Consider the following 24340-nt stretch of genomic DNA (forward strand, 5'->3'; position numbering starts at 1 on the left):
ACACAAAACTACATATATTTTACTATAGCCATTGCCACATGAGTAATACGTGAACCAATGAAACATCGTCATTTAAGCAATGTAAGTCCTTGTCATCTTCCATTTCAGCGTATTTGGTTTTTCAGATCTGATAAATGAGTGCCACTTGGATGACTAGGATTGTGCCACATCATAATTCATTTTTAATTTTTTTTCCCCTAAAATTCTAAAATTCACCAAAAGTACCTTCAAGTTTAGAAAAATTTACTAAAAATTACTACGGACTCAATCTTCACTTCTACTATTTTTTATAAACTCCATTTCTCCAAATGACTTCAAAATATTTTGCAACATGTTTTCTAACACTTACAATAAATCCAATTAATTTTCAAAATCTCAACTTAATTTCTAAAAATAACCAAAACTCTAATTTTCACCACTTTGAGCCCCAAAAAGAATTTCTTTCACCCAAATAATTCCAACTAAAAATAAAAAAAAATCTCCAAGGACTTGCAATAGCACAGATTACCCTGGAAGTTGTATTTAGATCCAGCTTAATCTTAGTTTGTTTTGTTTCCCTCCCCTATCACCCACAAGGACAACTAATTTACAATATTTTAACTAATCTTTAGTTCCCCCCAATATTTCAACTTAAAATTTGAAAAGAAACTCGTTAATTTTTGTGAATACGTATCATGCATCAAATTATGTGTATGTATTATGTGTGACTATCTTATATACACAAACTAAATGAAAATGACAAGCTGTTAACAGTGGAAGTTGTGTGAGTCTCTGACTTATACTAACAACATTGTAATGAAAGTTGTGTGACTGACTCTATATAAAACGGTGAATGCGCGTGCACACACATACACACATATATATATATATATAAATATATATATAATATGATTCAACAAATATGAAAATCGATGTCTTTATGGTTGTTATACTTAATACTCTTTTTCAAATAAAAATTCTATTTTTTTATTGCAAATGCGATAAAAATCAGCAAAAGCGAGGACATTAAAACAAACAAGACAACATGCTACAACTACCAGAAGGAAAATCAGATACCCTATGTTGATGCCATGTCTATTTTCAAATTAATTTGTTCATACAATGTTTATTTTCAAAATTGCAAGTATAAATGCTTCACAATACGATACAAACTAGTACTGCAGGGTGAAAAAGAAAACCCTAAGAGCATGTTTGTTTATTATGAATGGAGGAAATTATGAATTGGGAACTTAGTAATAGAGAAATTAATGAATTGGAAGTGATCAACTAACAGTGGACTCAGGAATTTTTTAAGAGATGTGCAATTTCAAAAGCTAAGAGCTATAAAAAAATAAAAACAACTAAATATCCTTATAATTTAAACAATATACATGTAAAATCATAATCAAAATCAGCAACAAGGGACAAGGAGTATAATCTATAAACAGACACCAAATTGCCCCTTTTTTTTTTCTTTTTCTATTTGTATGTTCCACAGTAAAGCAAATAGGTACAACTATATCAAGCTTCTAACTAGTTTTTTGCTGCTTTGACATGTTCAAAGTAGTAGGATTGCCTACTATCAACCGCTTACCCTATATTAGTCCTAACAATGACAGCCAAAGGAAAAAATTACAGAGACCAAAATTCACTAATTGGAGCAAAATCAAACATACCCAGTTGGAAAAGAAAAAAAAAAAAAAACAATCTTCTAACCAAAGTTTCATAGTAGCATTTCCTAATGAACACTGCTTAGAGAAGAATCCAATTGGACCAACTAAAAGTTGAATGTAATTTACGTCATTGAGGAAGAAATGCAGCATACCCAGATGGAATTTCGCCTGGGTAAGGACTTTGAGCTTCTGTAGAGCCCAATTGAGTACAAGTTTTGTGTGCATTTTGAGAGTGAAGCAAAGGGGGTTTAGAAGTTGGCTTAACGAAAGTTAAAGGAAAAGAAGAGGAGGTCTTGCAGTTTTTTGCCCGCAGCAGCTGCAGCGCAGTGCCCAGGTGGTTTGGGCATTTCGTCAAACACGTTGCGTGCGTCTCTGGTCTGAAGCAGAGGTGCAATTCTAGCTGCTCTAATGGACTTTTTCGGTGACCGGAGGTGCAGGTGCACCTCCTTGCGCCTGCACAGGTCCGCCACTGTGATCAACTACTTCCTCTATTTGATCTCATTCATAATTTTGAGACCACTAAATTGCTGGTTTTAACGTGAAACCCTTGTTTGTTTGTTGCGAATATTGCATTCCTGTTGGATCTTGTGAGACACGTGGTGTTAAAATTCTGTCGAATTTTGGTCGGTTTCTAGTGAGAGCATCCACAGTGGGAAGGTGTATAATGAGGTGTATGTTAAATATACACCTTTTGTGATCGGAATCACCCGCAATTGAGAGGTGTAAACAAGTGTAAATTTGCATCATCACCATGAGATGCACATGTACATCTTTTTTTACATCTCTTGCAGGTGGGACCTACATAAGAAAATGTGAGAAAAAGTGGACAAAAGTGGGACCTACAGCAGAAAAAGGTGAAAGAAATCAATTATACATATTTAGATTTACATCTTCCCACTGGAGCAAAAATCACATTTACAACCTCGGAGGTGTCATAGGAATGTAAAACTGTGGATGCTCTGAGTTAGGTATATACTATTTGCTTATTATCGCATTCAATTTTATGATGTAAAAACAATCCTCTGTTTAGGTTGTGCTTTTTAGTTTTTGTGCTAGCTCTGCGTGATTGAATGAAATTTGATAATTTAATCAAGAAACTGAAGCTCGTAGATTAGTCAGTAAATAGTCCGAAAAGTAGGAGCCATCCCATCTCTTTGCAGTATGCTGCATAATAAGTTGACAAATATCTCGTACACTTAGTAGACATGAAAATTATAAACACAAACTTTTTTACAATAATGGCATTACTATAATGTACTCCTAGGATATGATGTACACCACATTGGCATATGCCACCAGTAACCCTGCTACCTTTTAAGACCGTTGATTCGCACTCTTCCTCTTGCAATATCCTTTTCGCTTCACATGAAAGTTTGATCATATTGATTGAAGTTGAGAAGATGGTCAAGAAGAAGAACATCATCATGGTATGCCGAAGCGGTGTTATATATATATATATATATATATATATAACACCATTGTCAAACGTACATAGTGGCAACAATGCATATTTGTACCTTTTGGTTAGGTAGATTATGTGTACCTTAATTACATGCGTAGAGTTTTTGGATTTTGTGAATGTGATTCTAGAGCCCCCATTAAATCTAGGATAGAATATTTGGTTTACGGTCGTATGAATTCACAAAAACTATGTGTATAGGAACCAAAAAATAGATATTGAAGTGGTTCTGCAGATTCAATAATTATATTAATATTATTTTTATTTCAATATTGAAACATTAAGTTATGAAATTTTTTAAACATAAATGTTCAAAATTCAAATCCAAAATCTGAGAGTACTAATACATCAAATAAATCACTTTTAATTAGTTTTCATTATTTACATTCAAAAGCAAAATAGTCATAAAAAATAATTAATAAATGAAAATTGAGTTTTTAATTCAATAATTGTAATACGAGGGGGTTTTCTAACATTTTGGTCATTGACTGGGTCTACATTGAAATACCTGAAGTAAGAATAACATAGCTAGACTAATTCTCTCATTGATATCACAACTAAATCTTCTCATGTTTAATCGAATTCTTAAACTCACATTTGCAGTAATTGATCATGTCAGTGTTGGCTTAAGTGTTACTTTTCTGTTGGTTGATCATGTATTTGATGAAACTTTCAAGCTTTCACGCGGTTGATCATGCATTTCATGAATTTGTAAAAGAAACATGCTGGAAGCAACAACGGAAACCCCTTACCATTTTGAATCACAACTTCTACCCCTCTAAGCATATCCAACTTCACAAGGTCCATAATCATGGGCAAGGACAATTATTTTGACTATTTATAATAATATTTCTATACTAATATTTAGTTTCCCCCAACATTTCAACTAATAATTTGAAAAGAAACTTGTCAACATCAAATTAAGTGTTATAATACAATTATGCATGTCTGCTGGCTATCTTATATATACACAAACGAAATGAAAATGACAAGCTGTTAATAATGGAAGTTCTGTAAGTGTGTGATTAATACTAACAACATTGTAATGAAAGTTGTGTGACTCTATATATATGAAGTCTTATATAAATTTGGTTTGTCTTATTTGGGTGGTTGGCAGTTTACATTTTGAACTTTAAAGATGTGAGGTGAAATTTATTATTTATTCTAATTTGATGAACTGAATGATAATATTCTAAAGTATCGAAAGGAGTTCGAAGTCGAATACAAGGAATGAACACATTGCATTACCTAATAATGGATTGGAATCTTACTTAAGTATCTCGTAGTGTCAAAAACAAAAACAAAAACAAAAACAAAATAAAAAATTAAGTACGTCGGCTGTTCTAACTTGACCAACTCGTCCCCAGTTACCCCTGAAAATTGAATCCACTATTCTTCAAACCTCCATTAACCAATAATTATAACATTAAAAATTCACTAATAAAAAAAGCTTTTGACGGTACTGTCCGTAGTACCGTATTTAAAGTCTCGTTCCTCCTCCACTCTCTCGCATCTTCTACCACTCTCTCTCTCTCTCTCAAACACCTAAATTTTCTCTCATATTTTCCTCTTATCCAAACAACCCTCCAGAATCTCCCCTTCCTCTCTTCCCAATTTCCTTTCTCAATGGCAAGGTCCATCTCTCAAACCCTTACCCTAACCCGCCACCTCTCATCCAAATCATCGCCGTCTTCCTCCTCTCGCCTCATAACCCTCCGGGCCCAATCCAACCTTCCTTTTCACCATGACCCAACAACAGACTCATCCACCGACTCTCCTTCTGATCCCCTTTTGCGAAAGCTTGAGGACGCCATCCACCGGATCATGGTCCGCCGATCCGCACCCGATTGGCTCCCGTTTCTTCCCGGTACCTCCTACTGGGTCCCACCGCCCCGGTCAAGATCCACCGGTCTGGCTCAGTTGGTCGATAAGCTGGCCAACCCTTTGACTGAGGAGGAGACCTTGTCTATGACCACCATTAGAGGCTGGCCTTCTTCTGCTTACTTCATAGAAGGTTTGATTGAGTTTTTGAATCCTGTTCATTGGGTTTTGTTCAAAATTAGGTTTCTGAATTGTGGGTTCCCCTGGATTGTTAGTTGGAGTATCTGATTCTTTTGTGCAATTTGATCATCTGGGGTTTGGTTCTGAATTGTGGAATTTTCTGTATTTAGGTGAGTTATGCTTTATCTTTCTTTCTATTTGTAGGTGCATCTCCACAACCGATGGAGGCGGTGGATCAAAGTTCTAATGACGTGTCCTCCAAGTCTGAAGATGAGGAAGGATGAACAATGTATTTCTCAAAACCGGCATCTGAGGTGAGCTTAATATCAGATCAGTTGCCAGATTTTATAATTGTTGGAAGAAATGTTTTTGCTCAATTAGTCAAATCAATGCCATTCATTTTGGATTGTATCTGGTGGAATTTAATGTTTTGGGCTGCAAATAATCAAACTAATTTGGGGGTAAACTGGATTAACTGAGGCTATTTAGTAAAGGTTTATAATTACAGAAGTTAAGCTGCTGCATATACGATGACTGAAGAGAAATTCTTTTTCTTCCCTAAAGTAGCAAACATATGTTATGAATACAATGTAGGTTGACCAATGCCTCAATATGGAGCATTATGAATTACAGTTTCTGTTGGGAACATCTGTTTTGAGCTTGTTCACTCTGCTTCAGATCAGGTGTTTAAGGCCATGGTTAATTCACAGCCCTTTATTAAATTATCATGAGAGGTGTGTGCAAGCTCTGAATTTGGATGCTAATAAATCATCAATTGTTGAATTGATATATTTATGTGAGAAAATGGATTTGGAGTGAATGTCAAATGTGATCTTTTAGTATGCCGGTGATTTTTACTTGGAAAGAGTTGATGCTGTGTTGTGGGGGCTAATCTCCCTGGTTCAAATGAAGGTGCTGCTTATCTTAGAATATTTGTTTTGCTTTCCTGACAAGCAGTTGATAACTATGCAGAAATATATCTGTCCTGTTCCAGATGGACTTGTTCCTTCAATTTTAATATTGGTTAAGCAAAGCTATTGCTTGAAAGCTAATTATGCCTTGGTTGCTGGGATACGCAGGCTCATCTGGTCTTGTAAATTGTATGTAGGAAGACAAAAGGTGCATTGATGAAAGGCATTTCGTCAAGGTGAAGAGCTGTACAGATGCAACCTGGTTAGCCAGGTGGAATGACTTCTATCCAAGAGTTCAAGTTCACAACCCAAAAGGAGTTGACTGTAATTATTCTTCGTGTATGTACAGTTGATTATCGTAGTTTAATTTCAGTTGAATTGTATGTTATTTGTACCTTCCTTGCATGTTTAATTTGCTCTATTTGGGTTTACCATCTACATTTCAGTTTTTATCTGAATGTCCGTGTAAATATAGTGAAAATTACATCAATCCTTTTTGTTCATTGATATAATAATACCTCGGCCCGTTTTCGGAATTAACTATTATGTTTTGGCTTGATGCATTGATTAATTTCTTTTGCTTGACCGGCCATCATCTGTGTGTTGTTAATAGTTCAAAAGTAGCGAGGGGGAAAAGGGTTCAGAAGGAGTTCAAAAGCATGTGTTGGAACAGATTTTTCTTTCAATTGTTCGATCGGGTTGTTTCTCATTCAAGAAGGGGGGCTAGTGTATGTCTGTGGTGACTTAGATTGATTGGTAGTAGTTGGTAGGCTCATTCCAAGTTATATTTTATTTGAATGGCCTTGCTAAGAATTAGGTGGCGCTTTTGGTGGTCTAATATATGTATTTTGAGGCAGGCCGATGCAACACGTGTGTACGATGTACAATTTATTCTGAACTATTAAACTAATTTTGAGGTACATCAACTAATTTTGAGGCACTTACATAAGAAACATATCAAGGTCTATTATAGAAACTGCAATAAGTCAAGTTTCATGTTTGAAAACCTCTCATCTTTGGAGGAAAAATTTACGTTGACCTGAGTGATGGGACATCTGTTCCTACACACCCCTAACATCAAGTCACATGAGTGTTGTAGGAACAGTTGTCCAATCTCTCGCTCGGGTATGTAAATTTTTCTTCATGTAAGACATCATTGTCTCATAAGCAAACCAGAGGGTTTCCATTGTTCTCAACCAGTATGAAACCATATGACCTTTAGACAAAAAACAGAACTGACAATTTGACAAGAATCATAAAGGTTTGTGAGATTCAGAAGTCATATATGAATGAAAGCAACGAAAATTAAGCCATTTTTGGTGACTAAACCTATCTATGGATGAATAAGATTTAGGCTACTATTTATACTGGTGATTTTCTAAAGGATTGGAGACAATAAATGGAGAGTTTAATGAAATAAACTGATGCAGAAACTAAAGAAAATTCTTTTGATCAGAAACTTATGTGTATTCTTTATCTCACCTGATATGTTGTGAGGAGGATCAGTATATGGAATAAGAACTGCACAGAAACTAAAACAAAATTTAATTCCATTTGTAACCTACCCATCTCCGCATTAAAATCTTCATGGTTCCGATCTCATTGCTCTTCTATAAATCCTCTTACCCTCTCTCCAACATGCCACAGAGCCACTCTAGCTTCCCTTTCTCTGACCTAATATAAAAATAAAACTGAGAGTTCCAACTTTGACAAAACCATGTCTAGAGAAGCTCGAGCAATATTTTCACTACTGCTAATGGCAGCATGTGCTGCAACTGTGCTGGCGGATGTGCCACCCTCGCCCTCTCCGACGATCCCAGGCCTATTGCCACCCGGGGCCCCAAGCATTTTGCCACCAGGGGCTCCAAGCTTTTTGCCACCGGGGGCTCCAAGCTTTTTGCCACCGGGGGCTCCAACAATCCCAGGCCTATTGCCACCAGGGGTCCCAAGCTTCTTGCCACCAGGGGTACCAGGCTTCTTGCCACCAGGGATCCCAGGCCTATTGCCACCAGGGAAACAGGGTGACATAGAAGCAGAGTGTTGGTCTTCACTTCAGGGCATTCCGGGTTGTGTATGGGAAATTTATGGCTCAATCTTTACTGGGAAACTCTCAGTAGGCCCTGCTTGTTGCAAGGCTTTCCAATCAATTGATGCGAATTGCTTGGCTAAATTGCTCCCTCCTTTCTTCCCTCCATTGCCCCAGGGAGACTGTGCTCCAGGGAATGTTGATGCTTCTAAAGCAGTTGGGTCAAAACAGTAGTGGGCAATTGAGAGGATAGTTCTTGCAGGCAAAAAATTATATTTTTGTTCTCGATTAGTCATTGTCATGCAAGTTTTACGTATACCTTGAGTTTTGCTTAGGTTGTGAATCGTGATGAATATTTTTAAGAGAATAATATCTGATGAATCTTATTGCACTAAGACTCTCTCTCTCTCTCTCTCTCTCTCTCAAATTACCGGGGTAGGGTGATTGTATACGCTTCCCCTTTCATATTTACCGGTTATGTGTTGTTCACATGATGAGATGATTGTGGCGAGTGTTAGTCCATAAAACAGTGTCAAGATGGGTCAGCATGTTGCTGGTCCAATATACTTCCAATTAAATATTTTCTTCCTTCCTGGCCATAAGAACAACTGTGCTGCCATAAGTGGGAAAATTTTGCATATTTCCTAGTTCCTCTTCCAAGAGAAACTCAAGATTTTTTGTGGCTTTCCATTACCAAAATACTTGAGTTTCTAATTTGCCCATAAAATTTAGCTCCTGATATTGGGATGAGATGAGATATTTTTTTAGAGTTCAGATCAAGCGGCATTGGCTTGTAACTTTGCAATAACATTTTATTGGGATTCGGGGTATAAATTCCACTAAATCGGAGGCACTTTTCTTTTCTTCTGAATTTGAAACACACATCCTAAATTCAGATAAATGGTTATTAAATTGAGGAAATTGAAAACAATGATGCTTGAACTTGGAAATCATGCACATCAGACATTAAGTCACCAAGGAGGTCCATTATAGCAACTGCAACAACTATACAGATTCCTGTATGGTATGCATACATGGGTTTTTAACCTGCAACATTTTCGTCCAAACAAAGAAAATGTTATGAACTCATCCTAGTATTTTATGGTAGTAAAATCCTGTCTTTAACTCCTTTTTTTTTTTTTTTTTTTTCTATCCTCGGTATTTTCAACAGTAGCTAAAGTAGATTTGCATTGCCTTACTTTCGCTACTCAGTAAAGAACGAAAAATTTCGGGGACTAGGGTAAACAAAGTTGGCTTATATTTTGGTCGATCCACAAAATATCCTCCTCAAGTGAAAGTTTTGTATATAACGGGTGTATAGTGCATTTGAGATGTTGAATGTGAGAGTGATGGTGTATACATACGCTGATTATATGCAAGAATTTTCCCATCTTCTCTTAGCATACTAGAAGTATGAATCCATATGTGTACACCAATGACGAAAAAAAATGAAGCCTGTTCTTTTTCCAACTTGATAAGGTATGAATATTCAGGTCTTTAAGATCATAGGCTTCTTCCTTAGAAACTATTGCACCAAAGCCATGCATGACAAGTATCAGTGTCCCAAACTAAAGGGTTTTAGTCCATTTTGGTGAGAGCAATAACGCTTGTGATGTGGCCAAAAGTAAAGCAAGAGCTTGTGTTGGAGTCAAACTAAATAGAGGATAAATTGAAATAAACTTTTGCAGGGTCGTTATAACTTTTGAAGCTCATATGGTCTCAGATCAGAAACACTATGGCAAACAGTTATAATGTTACTTAATAATGCTCATTAAAGTAAAATAAAAACTGCAATATAACTAAATACAATTTAATTCCATTTGTAACCCAGTTACCTGAGCATCAAAGTCTTCAACTTAGCTCAGGCTCATTGCTCTTATATAAATCCTTACCCTCTTCTCTCCAACCATCAACAAAGCCAATCTAGCTAACCCTTTTCAGATATAGTGCAAAGTAAGAGTTCCAGGTTTGCCAATAACCATGTCTACAAAAGTTGAAGCAATATTTTCACTACTGCTAATGGCAGCATGTGTTGCAACCGGCCTGGCGCATGTACCACCCCCACCAGCATTGTCTCTCTTTCCACCGATCCCAGGCCTATTGCCACCAGGGATCCCAGGGTTGCCGCTGCCAGGGAACCCGGATGACATAGCAAAGTGTTGGTCTTCACTTAAGAACGTTCCAGGGTGTGCATGGGAAATTTATACCTCAATCTCTACTGGTAAATTTGTAGTAGGCCCTGCTTGTTGCAAGGCCTTCCAAGCAATTGACCAGAATTGCTTGCTGAAAATGTTCCCATTCTTTCCTTCATTTCCTCCATTGATCAACAGCAACTGTGCAAATGCTGCATCTCCAAAAGCAGGTGGGTCAAAGCAGTAATATGCAGTTGAGAGGATAGTTCTCAGAGGAAATAAGTTGATTCTGTTTTCAATTAGTCACATAGTCATGCAGAGTTTTTACCTTCTGGTGCCATTTAAGTTGCTTTGGTTTTGGAGGATTCAGGATTGTGATATGTATTTGAAGGAGAATAACAGCTAATTAATCTCATTAAAATAAGTCTCTCTCTCTCTCTCCCTCTCTCTCTCTCTCTCTCTCTCTCTCTCATACATCATTGAAATCCTTTCTTTCTTCCTTTGCCCAAAAACAACTGTGTAACCATCAATGGGAAAAAAAAAGTTTAGCAATATTTCCTAGTTCCTCTTCAAAGGGAAATGCAGGACACCATCTTCTAATAAAAAAAGTAAATTAGCAAACCAAATGATGAATGCAGCTCAAGTAGTATTAGATGAGGTTATTTTTGTAGATTTTAGGTTCAATTCCTTTTGCAAGGAAAAAGAAAACTGGAATGTGGACAGATCATCTGTATTTTGACACTTCGTAATAACATTTGATTGGGAACATACACAGGCGAAATAAACTCCACTAAAAAGGAGGCAGATTTTCTAAATTTGCAACAAAATAAAATCCCAAGTGCTTATGTAAAACAATGATGCGTGAACTTGAAAATCATGCATATCAGGTGCTTACGTAAGTCACCATTGAGGTATATTATAGCAAATGCAATAACTATACATATTCTTATGCATATCAGGTGCTTTGTTTATAAACACCTTTATTGGAGTGTGGATTTTCGATGTGGGATTTTCACAAAGGACACCTCAAAATATAAGCCTATAGAGAAATCCGTATTTTTATTGTAGTATAGCCGGTCGGCTATACTCTATAAATAAAATATTTTAAATATATAGCCGCACGGCTATACTTATACTCTAAAAATTAACGTATAGCCGGGCAAAGGATTCCAAAATTATAAAACACTGCTCAAATATATGGAAATGATCAAAACACTGGAGTAATGCAAATATATGGACATCATATCCTACCGTTATGTGACCATTTCATATCCATAATGGTCACTGCACCATACCGTTATGTGACCATTTCATATCCATAATGGTCACTGCACTTTCCAAATAATGCAAAGGATTCCAAAATTATAAAACACTGCTCAAATGCCCAAGAATCATATCCATACTGAATTTGGTTTTATCTCAGCAGCAAGTTGAAGATCATACATGAAATGAAACAAAACATGAAATATTACCACATAAGGTCCAAATATCACCACATAAACTAACAAGAACAGTAGAAAAAAGACTAATGATATTCCTTGGCACTGTTAAGGGCCAGCTTCTCAATTTCTCTTTCAGGTTGCCTTTTGATCCAACGATGAAGTCTTTCACACAACCTCCAGCAGACTCTGTCGCCCTCTTAATCTGCCATCACAACCTTGTGCCATTAGCCTTCCAAACACTTAACGTACACCAAGTATATAAATTATTCAACAAAACCAATATCTATCAAAAGAACCTATGACAATCGCCAATTACCAATGAAGAAATTGAAAGTTTTCTAAGACAGGAAAAAGGAACATGAACACAGAGAAGAATCTCAGCTGAGCTAAAGGCATCCTGCCTTATAATATAGATGGTCAGACAAAACACGCTTTACGTTAAACAATCTAGTCTTTAACTACCTAATAATACCTCAGCAGTAATCTTAGCCATAATCTGTTTCAAAGGCCAAGATGCTATCCTTACAGACAGAAACAACAAATTTTTAAATAAGACAATCAACAGCACCTCTAGCAGGCAAGGTACTTTGCAATAACGAACTCCTTTCATGTCTGCACCTATTTCTACTATTCCATTGAGCATCATATGGTTCTAGTTTCATATATCCACAAGCCATTAACCGAGTCTTTATTTTCCCCATTTTAATATTCTATTATACACGTACGCACGTATTTTTCAATAATACATCCATATTTTTAAACAAATCACGTCTCCTATAATTTTTGAATTACTTTTTATTCTTTAAAAAAAAATTATTATTTTTGTTTTAAAAACTTTTTGGAGTATAAAATTAATTTCTTTACTCTTTTTTTTGGGCCTACCTCTTTTTAAAAGAATATAGCCACACGGCTATACTCAGTTTTTCCTTAATAGTTTTTAAAAAGAGACTTGGTTGACATGTGGCGAACAGGCGCTGGGGCCAGGCTATACCAGATTATTTTCTTTCTTTTTTTCAAGAAATAGTATAGCCAGGCGGCTATACTCATTTTTTTTCGAAAACAGTACAGCCGCCCGGCTTTACCCTTTTGACACGTGGGCCTATGCTCTGGGCCGGTCTTTTTATGTTATAAATAGTATGGCCGTGCGGCTATACTGTTTATTCTTTTTAAAAAAATTATTTTTTTTGTTTTAAAAACTTTTTGGAGTATAAAATTAGTTTCTTTACTCTTTTTTTTGGGCCTCCCTCTTTAATTTATTTTATGTAATTAAGTAATATCTTATCCTTTTTGAATTACTTTAATTAGTAATTATATTTTAATTACTATTTAATACAAAAAAATTAAAGAAAAAGTGCACAAAATAATTAATTTCTATTTATTATGTGTTTTGTGAAATAGTTTGGGTTTCTTAATTATATTTCTTCATATCCCAAGAGCCCAATCTGTTACTATTGGGCCATTACTCGACTAACTATTGTCCCTTTTCGATTTTTTACTTTTCCAGAATTATTATACGCATAAAGATCTTTTTTACTTTCATGTTTAGTGTATTATACACGTCTGCACATATTTCTCACTTTTAATACGCGTATGTTTTTACAAAAATTTCAATAAAGCACACAAAATTCACGTATTATGTACATATTCTCACATATTATTGAATAAAAATAACATATATATTCTTCAAAGAGTATAACCGCACGGCTATACTCAGTTTTTCCTTAATTTCTTTTAAAAAGAGTATAGCCGTGCGTTTCTACTTGGATGACACGTGGCGAACAGGCACTGGGGCAGGGCTACACCAGATTCTTTTTGTTTTTTTTTTTCAAGAAATAGTATAGCCGCGCGGCTATACTCGTATTTCCTTTTTTTTTAGAAAATAGTACAGCCGCCCGGCTGTACCGTTATCACACGTGGGGCCTATGCTCTGGGCTGGTCTTTTTTATGTTATAAATAGTATAGCCGTGCGGTACACTTCTTATTCTTTAAAAAAAAATTAATTTTTTTGTTTTAAAAACTTTTTGGGGTATAAAATTAGTTTCTTTACTCTTTTTCTTGGGCATCCCTCTTTAATTTATTTTATGTAATTAAGTAATATCTTATCCTTTTTGAATTACTTTAATTCGTAATTATATTTTAATTACTATTTAACACAAAAAAATTAAAGAAAAAGTGCACAAAATAATTAATTTCTATTTATTATGTGTTTTGTGAAATCGTTTGGGTGTCTTAATTATATTTCTTCATATCCCAAGAGCCCAATCTGTTACTATTGGGCCATTACTCGACTAACTATTGTCCCTTTTCGATTTTTTACTTTTCCAGAATTATTATACGTATAAAGATCTTTTTTACTTTCACGTTTAGTGTATTATACACGTCCGCACGTATTTCGCATGTTTAATACGAGTATTTTTTACAAAAATTTCAATAAAGCACACAAAATTACGTATTACCTACGTATTCTCATATATTATTGAATAAAAATAACATATATATTTAGAGTCTAGCCGCATGGCTATACTCAGTTTTTCCTTAATTGTTTTTAAAAAGAGTATAGCCGTGCGTTTCTACTTGGATAACACGTGGCGAACAGGCACTGGGGCCGGGCTATACCAGATTCTTTTTGTTTTTTTTTTTTCAAGAAATAGTATAGCCGGTCGGCTATACTCGTTTTTCTTTATTTTTTTAAGAAAATAGTACAGCCGTCCGGCTGTACCCTTTTGACACGTTGGGCTATGCTCTGGGCTGGCCTTTTTTATATTATAAATAGTATAGCCGTGCGGCTATACTCTTTATTCTTTAAAAAAAAAAAATTTTTTTTTTGTTTTAAAAACTTTTTGGAGTATAAAATTAGTTTCTTGACTCTCTTTTTTGGGCCTCCCTCTTTAATTTATTTTCTACAATTAAGTAATATCTTATCCTTTTTGAATTACTTTAATTCGTAATAATATTTTAATTACTATTTAATACAAAACAGTTAAAGAAAAAGTGCACAAAATAATTAATTTCTATTTATTATGTGTTTTGTGAAGTCGTTTGGTGTCTTAATTAACTTTCTTGATATCCTAAGATCCCAATCCGTTACTATTGGGCCATTACTCGACTAACTACTGTCCCTTTTCAATTTTTTACTTTTTGAGAATTATTGTACGCATAAAGATCTTTTTTCCTTTCACGTTTAGTGTATTACGCACGTTCGCACGTATTTCTCATGTTTAATACGCATATTTCTTACAAAAATTTCAATAAAGCACACAAAATTCACCTATTATATACATATTCTCACATATTATTGAATAAAAATAACATATATATTTTTAAAAGAGTATAGCCGCACGGCTATACTCAGTTTTTCCTTAATTTTTTTAAAAAGAATATAGCCGTGCGTTTCTACTTGGATGACACGTGGCGAACAGGCGCTGGGGCCGGGCTATACCAGATTCTTTTTCTCTTTTTTTTCAAGAAATAGTATAGCCGCACGACTATACTCGTTTTCCCTTATTTTTTTTTACAAAATAGCACAGCCGTCCGGCTGTACAATTTTGACACGTGGGCCTATGCTCTGTGCTCGTCTTCTTTATGTTATAAATAGTATAGCCGTGCGGCTACACTTCTTATTCTTTAAAAAAAAAATTTATTTTTTTTGTTTTAAAAACTTTTTGGTGTATAAAATTAGTTTCTTTACTCTTTTTCTTGGGCCTCCCTCTTTAATTTATTTTATGTAATTAAGTAATATCTTATTCTTTTTGAATTACTTTAATTCGTAATTATATTTTAATTACTGTTGAATACAAAAAAATTAAAGAAAAAGTGCACAAACTAATTAATTTCTATTTATTATGTGTTTTGTGAAATCGTTTGGGTGTCTTAATTATATTTCTTCATATCCCAAGAGCCCAATCTGTTACTATTGGGCCATTACTCGACCCTCTACTGTCCCTTTTTGATTTTTCACTTTTCCATAATTATTATACGTATAAAGATCTTTTTAACTTTCACGTTTAGTGTATTATACACGTTCGCACATATTTCTCATGTTTAATACGCGTATTTCTTACAAAAATTTCAATAAAGCACACAAAATTCACGTATTATATACATATTCTCACATATTATCGAATAAAAATAAGATATATATATATTTTTAAAAGAGTATAGCCGCACGGCTATACTCAATTTTTCCTTAATTGTTTTTAAAAAGTGTATAGCCGTGCGTTTCTAATTGATTGACACGTGGCGCACAGGCACAGGGGCCGGGCTATTCCAGATTCTTTTTTTTTTTTCAAGAAATAGTATAGCCGGTCGGCTATACTCGTTTTTCCTTATTTTTTTTAGAAAATAGTACAGCAGCCCAGCTATACCTTTTTGACACGTGGGCCTATGCTCTGGGTACATAGTATAGCCGTGCGGCTATACTTTTTATTCTCTAAAAAAAAATTTATTTTTTTTGTTTTAAAAACTTTTTGGAGTATAAAATTAGTTTCTTTACTCTCTTTTTTGGGCCTCCCTCTTTAATTTATTTTCTGGAATTAAGTCATATCTTATCCTTTTTGAATTACTTTAATTCGTAATTATATTTTAATTACTATTTAATACAAAACAGTTAAAGAAAAAGTGCACAAAATAATTAATTTTTATTTATTATGTGTTTTGTGCAGACATTTGGGTGTCTTAATTAAATTTCTTGATATCCCAAGAGCCCAATCTGTTACTATTGGGCCATTACTCGACTAACTATTGTCCCTTTTTAATTTTTTACTTTTTCAGAATTATTGTACGTATAAAGATCTTTTTTACTTTCACGTTTAGTGTATTATACACGTTCGCACGTATTTCTCACGTTTAATACGTGTATTTCTTACAAAAATTTCAATAAAGCACACAAAATTCACGTATTATATACATATTCTCACATATTATTGAATAAAAATAACATATATATTTTTAAAAGAGTATAGCCGCACGGCTATACTCAGTTTTTCCTTAATTGTTTTTAAAAAGTGTGTAGCCGTGCGTTTCTACTTGGATGACACGTGGCGAACAGGCACTGGGGCCGGGCTATACCAGATTCTTTTTGTTTGTTTTTTTCAAGAAATAGTATAGTTGCGCGGCTATACTCGTTTTTCCTTATTTTTTTTAGAAAATAGTACAGCCGCCCGGCTGTACCCTTTTGACACGTGGGCCTATGCTCTGGGCTGGTCTTTTTTATGTTATAAATAGTATAGCCGTGCGGCTACACTTCTTATTCTATAAAATAAAAAAAAATTTGTTTTAAAAACTCTTTTGGAGTATAAAATTAGTTTCTTTACTCTTTTTCTTGGCCCTCCCTCTTTTAATTTATTTTATGTAATTAAGTAATATCTTATCCTTTTTGAATTACTTTAATTTGTAATTATATTTTAATTACTATTTAATACAAAAAAAATTAAAGAAAAAGTGCACAAAATAATTAATTTCTATTTATTATGTGTTTTGTGGAATCGTTTGGGTGTCTTAATTATATTTCTTCATATCCCACGAGCCCAATCTGTTACTATTGGGCCATTACTCGACTAACTATTGTCCCTTTTCGATTTATTACTTTTCCATAATTATTATACGTATAAAGATCTTTTTTACTTTCACGTTTGGTGTATTATACACGTTCGCACGTATTTCTCATGTTTAATACGCGTATTTCTTACAAAAATTTCAATAAAGTACACAAAATTCACATATTATATACATATTCTCACATATTATTGAATAAAAATAACATATATATTTTTAAAAGAGTATAGCCGCACGGCTATACTCAGTTTTTCCTTAATTGTTTTTAAAAAGTGTGTAGCCGGTTTCAACTTGGATGACACGTGGCGAACAGGCACTGGGGCCGGGCTATACCAGATTCTTTTTGTTTTTTTTTTTTCAAGAAATAAGAGAAATGGGCCTACTTATACTCTGCTTTTCCTTATTTTTTAAAAAATAGATACAGCTGTCCTTAAAATCTTTGAACGGGGTTTGTCCTTGGTCTTTTTTTAAATATGGTTTTATGTTATAAAGAGTATATATGCATTTTTTTTTATTCTTTTAAAAAAAATTTTTTTTTTGTTTTAAAAACTTTTTTGAGTATAAAATTAGTTTCTTTTACTCTTTTTTCTTGGCCTTTTTTAATTTATTTTATGTAATTAAGTAATATCTTATCCTTTTTGAATTACTTTAATTTGTAATTATATTTTAATTACTATTTAATACAAAACAATTAAAGAAAAAGTGCACAAAATAATTGATTTCTATTTATTATGTGTTGTGTGAAATCGTTTGGGTGCCTTAATTATATTTCTTCATATCCCAAGAGCCCAATCTGTTACTATTCGGCCTTTACTCGACTAACTATTGTCCCTTTTCGATTTTTTACTTTTCCATAATTATTATACGTATAAAGATCTTTTTTACTTTCACGTTTAGTGTATTATACACGTTCGCACATATTTCTCATGTTTAATACGCGTATTTTTTACAAAAATATCAATAAAACACAAAAAATTCACGTATTATGTACATATTCTGATATATTATTGAATAAAAATAACATATATATTTTTAAAAGAGTATAGCCGCACGGCTATACTCAGTTATTCCTTAATTGTTTTTAAAAAGAGTATAGCCGTGCGTTTATACTTGGATGACACGTGGCGAACAGGCGCTGGGGCCGGGCTATACCAGATTCTCTTTGTTATTTTCAAGAAATAGCTATACTCGTTTTTCCTTATTTTTTTAAAAAAATAGTACAGCCGTCCGGCTGTACCCTTTTGAAACGTGGGCCTATGCTCTGGGCTAGTCTTTTTTATGTTGTCTTTTTTATGTTATAAATAGTATATCCGTGCGGCTGTACTTTTTATTATTTAAAAAAACTTTATTTTTTTTGTTTTAAAAACTTTTTGGAGTATAAAATTAGTTTGTTTACTCTTTTTCTTGGGCCTCCCTCTTTAATTTATTTTATGTAATTAAGTAATATCTTATCCTTTTTGAATTACTTTAATTTGTAATTATATTTTAATTACTATTTAATACAAAAAAATTAAAGAAATAGTGCACAAAATAATTAATTTCTATTTATTATGTGTTGTGTGAAATCGTTTGGGTGCATTAATTATATTTCTTCATATCCCAAGAGCCCAATCTGTTACTATTGGGCCATTACTTGACTAACTATTGTCCCTTTTCGATTTTTTACTTTTCCATAATTATTATATGTATAAAGATCCTTTTTACTTTCACGTTTAGTGTATTATACACGTCCGCACGTATTTCTCATGTTTAATACACGTATTTTTTGCAAAAATTTCAATAAAGCACACAAAATTCACGTATTATGTACATATTCTCACATATTATTGAATAAAAATAACATATATATTTTTAAATGAGTATAGCCGCACGGCTATACTCAGTTTTTCCTTAATTGTTTTTAAAAAGAGTATAGCCGTGCGTTTCTACTTGGATGACAAGTGGCGAACAGGCGCTGGGGCCGGGCTCTAACGGATTCTTTTTGTTTTTTTTTTCAAGAAATAGTATAGCCATGTGGCTATACTTGTATTTCCTTATTTTTTTAGAAAATATTACAGCCGCCCGGCTCTACCGTTTTGACACGTGGGCCTATGCTCTGGGCTGGTCTTTATTATGTTATAAATAGTATAGCCGTGCGGCCATACGTTTTATTCTTTAAAAAAAATTTATTTTTTTGTTTTAAAAACTTTTTGGAGTATAAAATTAGTTTCTTTACTCTCTTTTTTGGGCCTCCCTCTTTAATTTATTTTATGTAATTAAGTAATATCTTATCCTTTTTGAATTACTTTAATTCGTAATTATATTTTAATTACTATTTAATACAAAACAGTTAAAGAAAAAGTGCATAAATTTCTATTTATTATGTGTTTTGTGAAGTCGTTTGGGTATCTTAATTAAATTTCTTGATATCCCAAGAGCCCAATCCGTTACTATTGGACCATTAATCGACTAACTATTGTCCCTTTTCGATTTTTTACTTTTTCAGAATTATTGTACGTATAAAGATCTTTTTTACTTTCACGTTTAGTGTATTATACACGTTCGCACGTATTTCTCATGTTTAATACAAGTATTTTTTACAAACATTTCAACAAAGCACACAAAATTCACGTATTATGTACATATTCTGACATATTATTGAATAAAAATAACATATATATTCTTAAAAGAGTATAGCCGCACGGCTATACTCAGTTATTCCTTAATTGTTTTTAAAAAGAGTATAGCCTTGCGTTTCTACTTGGATGACACGTGGCGAATAGGCACTGGGGCCGGGCTACACCAGATTCTTTTTGTTTTTTTTTTTTCAAGAAATAGTATAGCTGGGCGGCTATACACGTTTTTCCTTTTTTTTTTTTAGAAAATAGTACAGTCGTCCGGCTATACCCTTTTGAAACGTGGGCCTATGCTCTGGGCTGGTCTTTTTTATGTTATAAATAGTATAGCCGTGCGGCTATACTTTTTATTCTTTAAAAAAAAATTATTTTTTTTGTTTTAAAAACTTTTTGAAGTAAAATTAGTTTCTTTACTCTTTTTATTGGGCATCCCTATTTAATTTATTTTATGTAATTAAGTAATATCTTATCCTTTTTGAATTACTTTAATTTGTAATTATATTTTAATTACTATTTAATACAAAAAAAATTAAAGAAAAAGTGCACAAAATAATTAATTTCTATTTATTATGTGTTGTGTGAAATCGTTTGGGTGCCTTAATTATATTTCTTCATATCCCAAGAGCCCAATCTGTTACTATTGGGCCATTACTCGACTAACTATTGTCCCTTTTCGATTTTTCACTTTTCCATAATTATTATACGTGTAAAGATCTTTTTTACTTTCATGTTTAGTGTATTATACACATTCGCACGTATTTCTTATGTTTAATACGCGTATTTTTTACAAAAATTTCAATAAAACACACAAAATTCACGTATTATGTACATATTCTCACATATTATTGAATAAAAATAACATATATTTTTAAAAGAGTATAGCCGCACGGCTATACTCAGTTTTTCCTTAATTGTTTTTAAAAAGAGTATAGCCGTGTGTTTCTAATTAATTGACACGTGGCGCACAGGCGTTGGTGCCGGACTATACCAGATTCTTTTTTCTTGTTTTTTCAAGAAATAGTATAGCCTCCCGGATATACTCTTTATTCTTGAGAAAAAAATTATTATTTTTTGTTGTAAAAACTTTTCGGAGTATAGAATTAGTTTCTTTACTTTTGTTCCATTGCCCAAGGCCCAAGTCTTTGATTAATATAATTATTATTAATGAAATCCAAGCCCATAGCCAAGGCTATTAGCTCAACTCCCCAATGTTAACAGCACTTACTTGACTATCATATTGCTTTGTTTATAAACACCTTTATATGAGTGTGTATTTTTGATGTGGGACTTTCACAAAAGGCATCGCAAATGGTAAGCCTACAGAGAAATCTATATTTTTATTGTTGGTGCAATATGAAAATATATTTAAAGCCCTTCAAGGTTTCCGTGATGCATTTGTAAATGCCCTTCAAAGTCTTGCAGGACTGTCAACTGCAACCAACAAGAACAACGAGGATCATAACTTTCGTAATCTCGTTCAATTGTATGGATATCAAAACCATGAAGGTGAGACTTTTGGGAAGTAATACTAGACAGGAAAAGTACCCTTGCTACAGGCATAATTGGCAGGTCACCAGCAGCAAGCCAGCAAGCAATACTAATGGAAATAGTTCTCACAAATTTTCAATTGCTAACACAGGATTGTGATCTAGTGGACTCGGCGGAGAAGATACGACAGGTAAAAGAGAAGAGAACAAAAAAATCCAGAAAAAAGACCATGACACAAAGCAACTAGCATATGTATGAGCATAACACATAAAAACAAAAAACAAAACTAAATACCAACCAGAGGATCAGCAGAGCATAAGCATATGTTAAAAGTTTAAGTAGCAGATTATTCATTTCCATAACAACCAAGACTCAAAAAGTAAGTAACCACAAATGACGAGAGGGGACCATACATGAATGATTTGACAGACATAGTTTCTAGTTTCTAGCAATCTATCTTGGTGAAGAGATGCATCAAATGAAAAACCATGGGGTGAAAACCAGTGAACTCACTATAGGACTGTTCCATATTAGAAAGGAAATAGACTCTTGCTTTTTCCATATTAGAGAAGCTATTTTACAGAAAATTCAATCTGGTGAAGTGACAAAATGTGTTCCAGCACATACCTTCCCATGCACTTATCAGAATGTCTGCTAGATACTCCATCTGTAAAATAAGGAAGGGCCTCACTGTGTCTGAAATATATATCATCATGATTGAGCACGACTAAGGAACAACCCTGCGATAAGAAAAGGTACATGAGATGAATAACTGAAAAAAAAAGGAGTGGTGTGAAAACCGGAGAAAAGGAGTGTGTATTTTCCAAAGACAAAAGGGTACCTTTGCAAAAAGGGTTCATGAATGAGAAGTTATATAGTGGAATGAATAGCGTCTCTGTGAATTTTAAACCAACTCTGCGTCTCAAGTAATATTTGAGGTAAAGAGGTAGAAGAACAAGCCATCAGTTGGTGAAAGAAGAGCAAGAAGAAGGAGAAATTTAGGTTTTGTAAGAATTGAAATTATATATTCAATTATTATGAGATTTTACAGTTGTCTATATATATACATTTGAAATGGAAATATCTAGACTAAAGTTTGTTACAGAGAAGATGGAGATATTGATAAGTGTACAGTAGTGATGAAGCTTAGCTGTTTCCTCCTTTCTTTCTAGAACTTAGTCTGCTGTGCTCAATTCTATTCTTTGTTGTGTGCTCTTGATTTGTTGTTCTAGAAGATAGAGGTTGTATGAGAGTGATCTTTGTGTGTTCTTCATTGCTCTGTTTATCAGTTGGTTCCTGTGTTCTGGCAAATCAAGCAAAAATGCAAAGAAGAAGAAGAAGCAAGAAGATCATTTACTGGACATAATTTGGAACACTTCCAAACTCTCAATCTAGAGTTTTTATCATTGACATGTTTAAAGAGTTAACCTTTATCAGTCAATTCAATGCATTGTTTACCACATCGATTTACTTCAGATGAATGCAGGAACGCTGTCTTTATAATAGATTGAATCTTAAATATGTGCAATCCTTTTTTATTGTCATTTTTTGATGTGGTTGTTATATATAGCCGCACGGCCGAACGGCTGTACTTACCTTGCCGACGAATCGCAAGACAGGTCCTTTTTTTAATAGCCGCCGGCCGGCTATACGCAGATTTTTTTATTTTTTAAAAACTTATAGCCGCGGCTGTACTCGTTTTTCAAGGCGGCTATACTCTTTTTATTTTTTATTTTTTGTATAAAAATATAGCCGGGCGTACTCTGTTTTTCTGATTTTTTATTCTATTTTTTTTATTTAAAAAAAGTATATTCGATCCTTATACATATATTGGGATCCTTTTTTTTCTTTTAAATTTTTTTCCCGATTTTCGTTTATCGATAAGAGTAGTTTAGAGCATTATCCATTGCTATTAGGACATTACCCAAGTCTCTATTGTCCCATTTTCATTTTTTACTTTTCTAGAATTATTACCCGTATGAATAATTTACCACTTTCATGTTTAATACAGGTCTTTTTTATATATATTTAAAATATTATATATATTATATTAAAATATTATCTAGTGACTGAACTTTTCAGTTGTAACTTGCCAAATTTTTTAATGATTACTAAACAAAATTTTACTAGTTTGTAGAGTTGAAATAGTACAAAATTAATTATATAAATATTTACTCATTGGTCCTTTTAATAGTTATTTATTATTATTATTATTATTATTTACAACAGAAACTTGTACTCGACTAAGATGGGTTTAAAATGGGCTAATTATAAATATAACACCCGGACAAACCCCGATTATTGGGCAAACAAAGCACAACAAAAATTTCACCAAAGATTGGCTCCATTTCCTAGAGCCAATTTTACAGATTAAATATGACCTTAATGGTTGCCTCCACCAGCGCTGGTTTCAAATGCTTTTTCCACTTCCTTTTGAGAGAATCCAAAACGATGTGTTATAAGGGGCTTCACATCAACCTTACTACTTCTCAACAATTCAAGGCACAAGGGCCACGTGTTCTTGTATCAAAAAATTTTAATCACATCGACCTCTCTGTATTAAAATCATGAAATCTTAAATAATACGAAGAATGCGTGTCACAAATGAGTCATGTCTCATGCCTCTATTAGAGATATGACACCAAATACAATACAAATAGTTTTACAAACTGAGCAAATGAATTAATCAATTTATACCTGGCAGCAGCTGAAGTGAGTGGGAGAGTCAACTCTCTCTGGGCCATTCCCACAAGGCAAACTTTGCCACCGGAACCAGTAGCACTCAGAGCTGTCGCCATGGTTTTATTAAACCCTGCACAATCGAAGCTTACATACACTCGAGTTCCCATAGCTTCTTTTATTTTAGCAACTTCTTCAGCAACCTCCTTCAAAATAATTTACATAAACTCATTAAAAAAAGGGTTGATGTCACCCTACAAATCCCGAACATGCGACAGCAGCATGTACCTCAATATTTGTGGAAACTTTGACGATCTCATGTGCACTAAGAGCCTTTGCAACAGATAAACGGTGGTCATTCACATCCGCCACGACAATTCTA

At 33.7% G+C, this 24340-nt stretch overlaps 2 protein-coding genes and 1 pseudogene across 3 annotated transcripts; 2 read left to right on the forward strand and 1 right to left on the reverse strand.

The window, feature by feature from the left end:
- The first annotated feature begins 4488 nt into the window (after positions 1–4488).
- On the forward strand, positions 4489–6563 carry LOC117613396. Of its 2 annotated transcripts, none has more exons than XM_034342002.1 (3): positions 4489–5125; positions 5317–5426; positions 6192–6563. In XM_034342002.1, the coding sequence occupies exons 1-2, from the start codon at positions 4738–4740 to the stop codon at positions 5394–5396; spliced, it is 468 nt and encodes a 155-aa protein (XP_034197893.1). In that variant the 5' UTR covers positions 4489–4737; the 3' UTR covers positions 5397–5426; positions 6192–6563. The 2 variants fall into 2 exon arrangements, with proteins under 2 accessions (XP_034197893.1, XP_034197894.1); XM_034342003.1 differs by having other exon boundaries at positions 4617–5125; positions 6221–6563.
- Positions 6564–10029: 3466 nt separating this feature from the next.
- LOC117613394 lies at positions 10030–10428 on the forward strand. The gene has a single exon (XM_034342000.1). It carries the CDS (start codon positions 10030–10032, stop codon positions 10426–10428), a length of 399 nt encoding a protein of 132 aa, XP_034197891.1.
- A 13214-nt stretch (positions 10429–23642) lies between these two features.
- LOC117613395 lies at positions 23643–24336 on the reverse strand (annotated as a pseudogene).
- Positions 24337–24340: the final 4 nt, after the last annotated feature.

The sequence above is a fragment of the Prunus dulcis genome, unplaced genomic scaffold (assembly GCF_902201215.1).
Source record: "Prunus dulcis unplaced genomic scaffold, ALMONDv2, whole genome shotgun sequence".
In the NCBI taxonomy this organism is placed as follows: domain Eukaryota; kingdom Viridiplantae; phylum Streptophyta; class Magnoliopsida; order Rosales; family Rosaceae; genus Prunus; species Prunus dulcis.

Bases quoted from the DNA above. Each gene is read 5' to 3' on its own strand.
- LOC117613396 (XM_034342002.1), top strand. From the start codon at position 4,738: ATGGCAAGGTCCATCTCTCAAACCCTTACCCTAACCCGCCACCTCTCA. The intron at 5,126-5,316 runs GTTTGATTGAGT...TTCTATTTGTAG, and splicing joins TTCTGCTTACTTCATAGAAG to GTGCATCTCCACAACCGATG.
- LOC117613394 (XM_034342000.1), top strand. From the start codon at position 10,030: ATGTCTACAAAAGTTGAAGCAATATTTTCACTACTGCTAATGGCAGCA.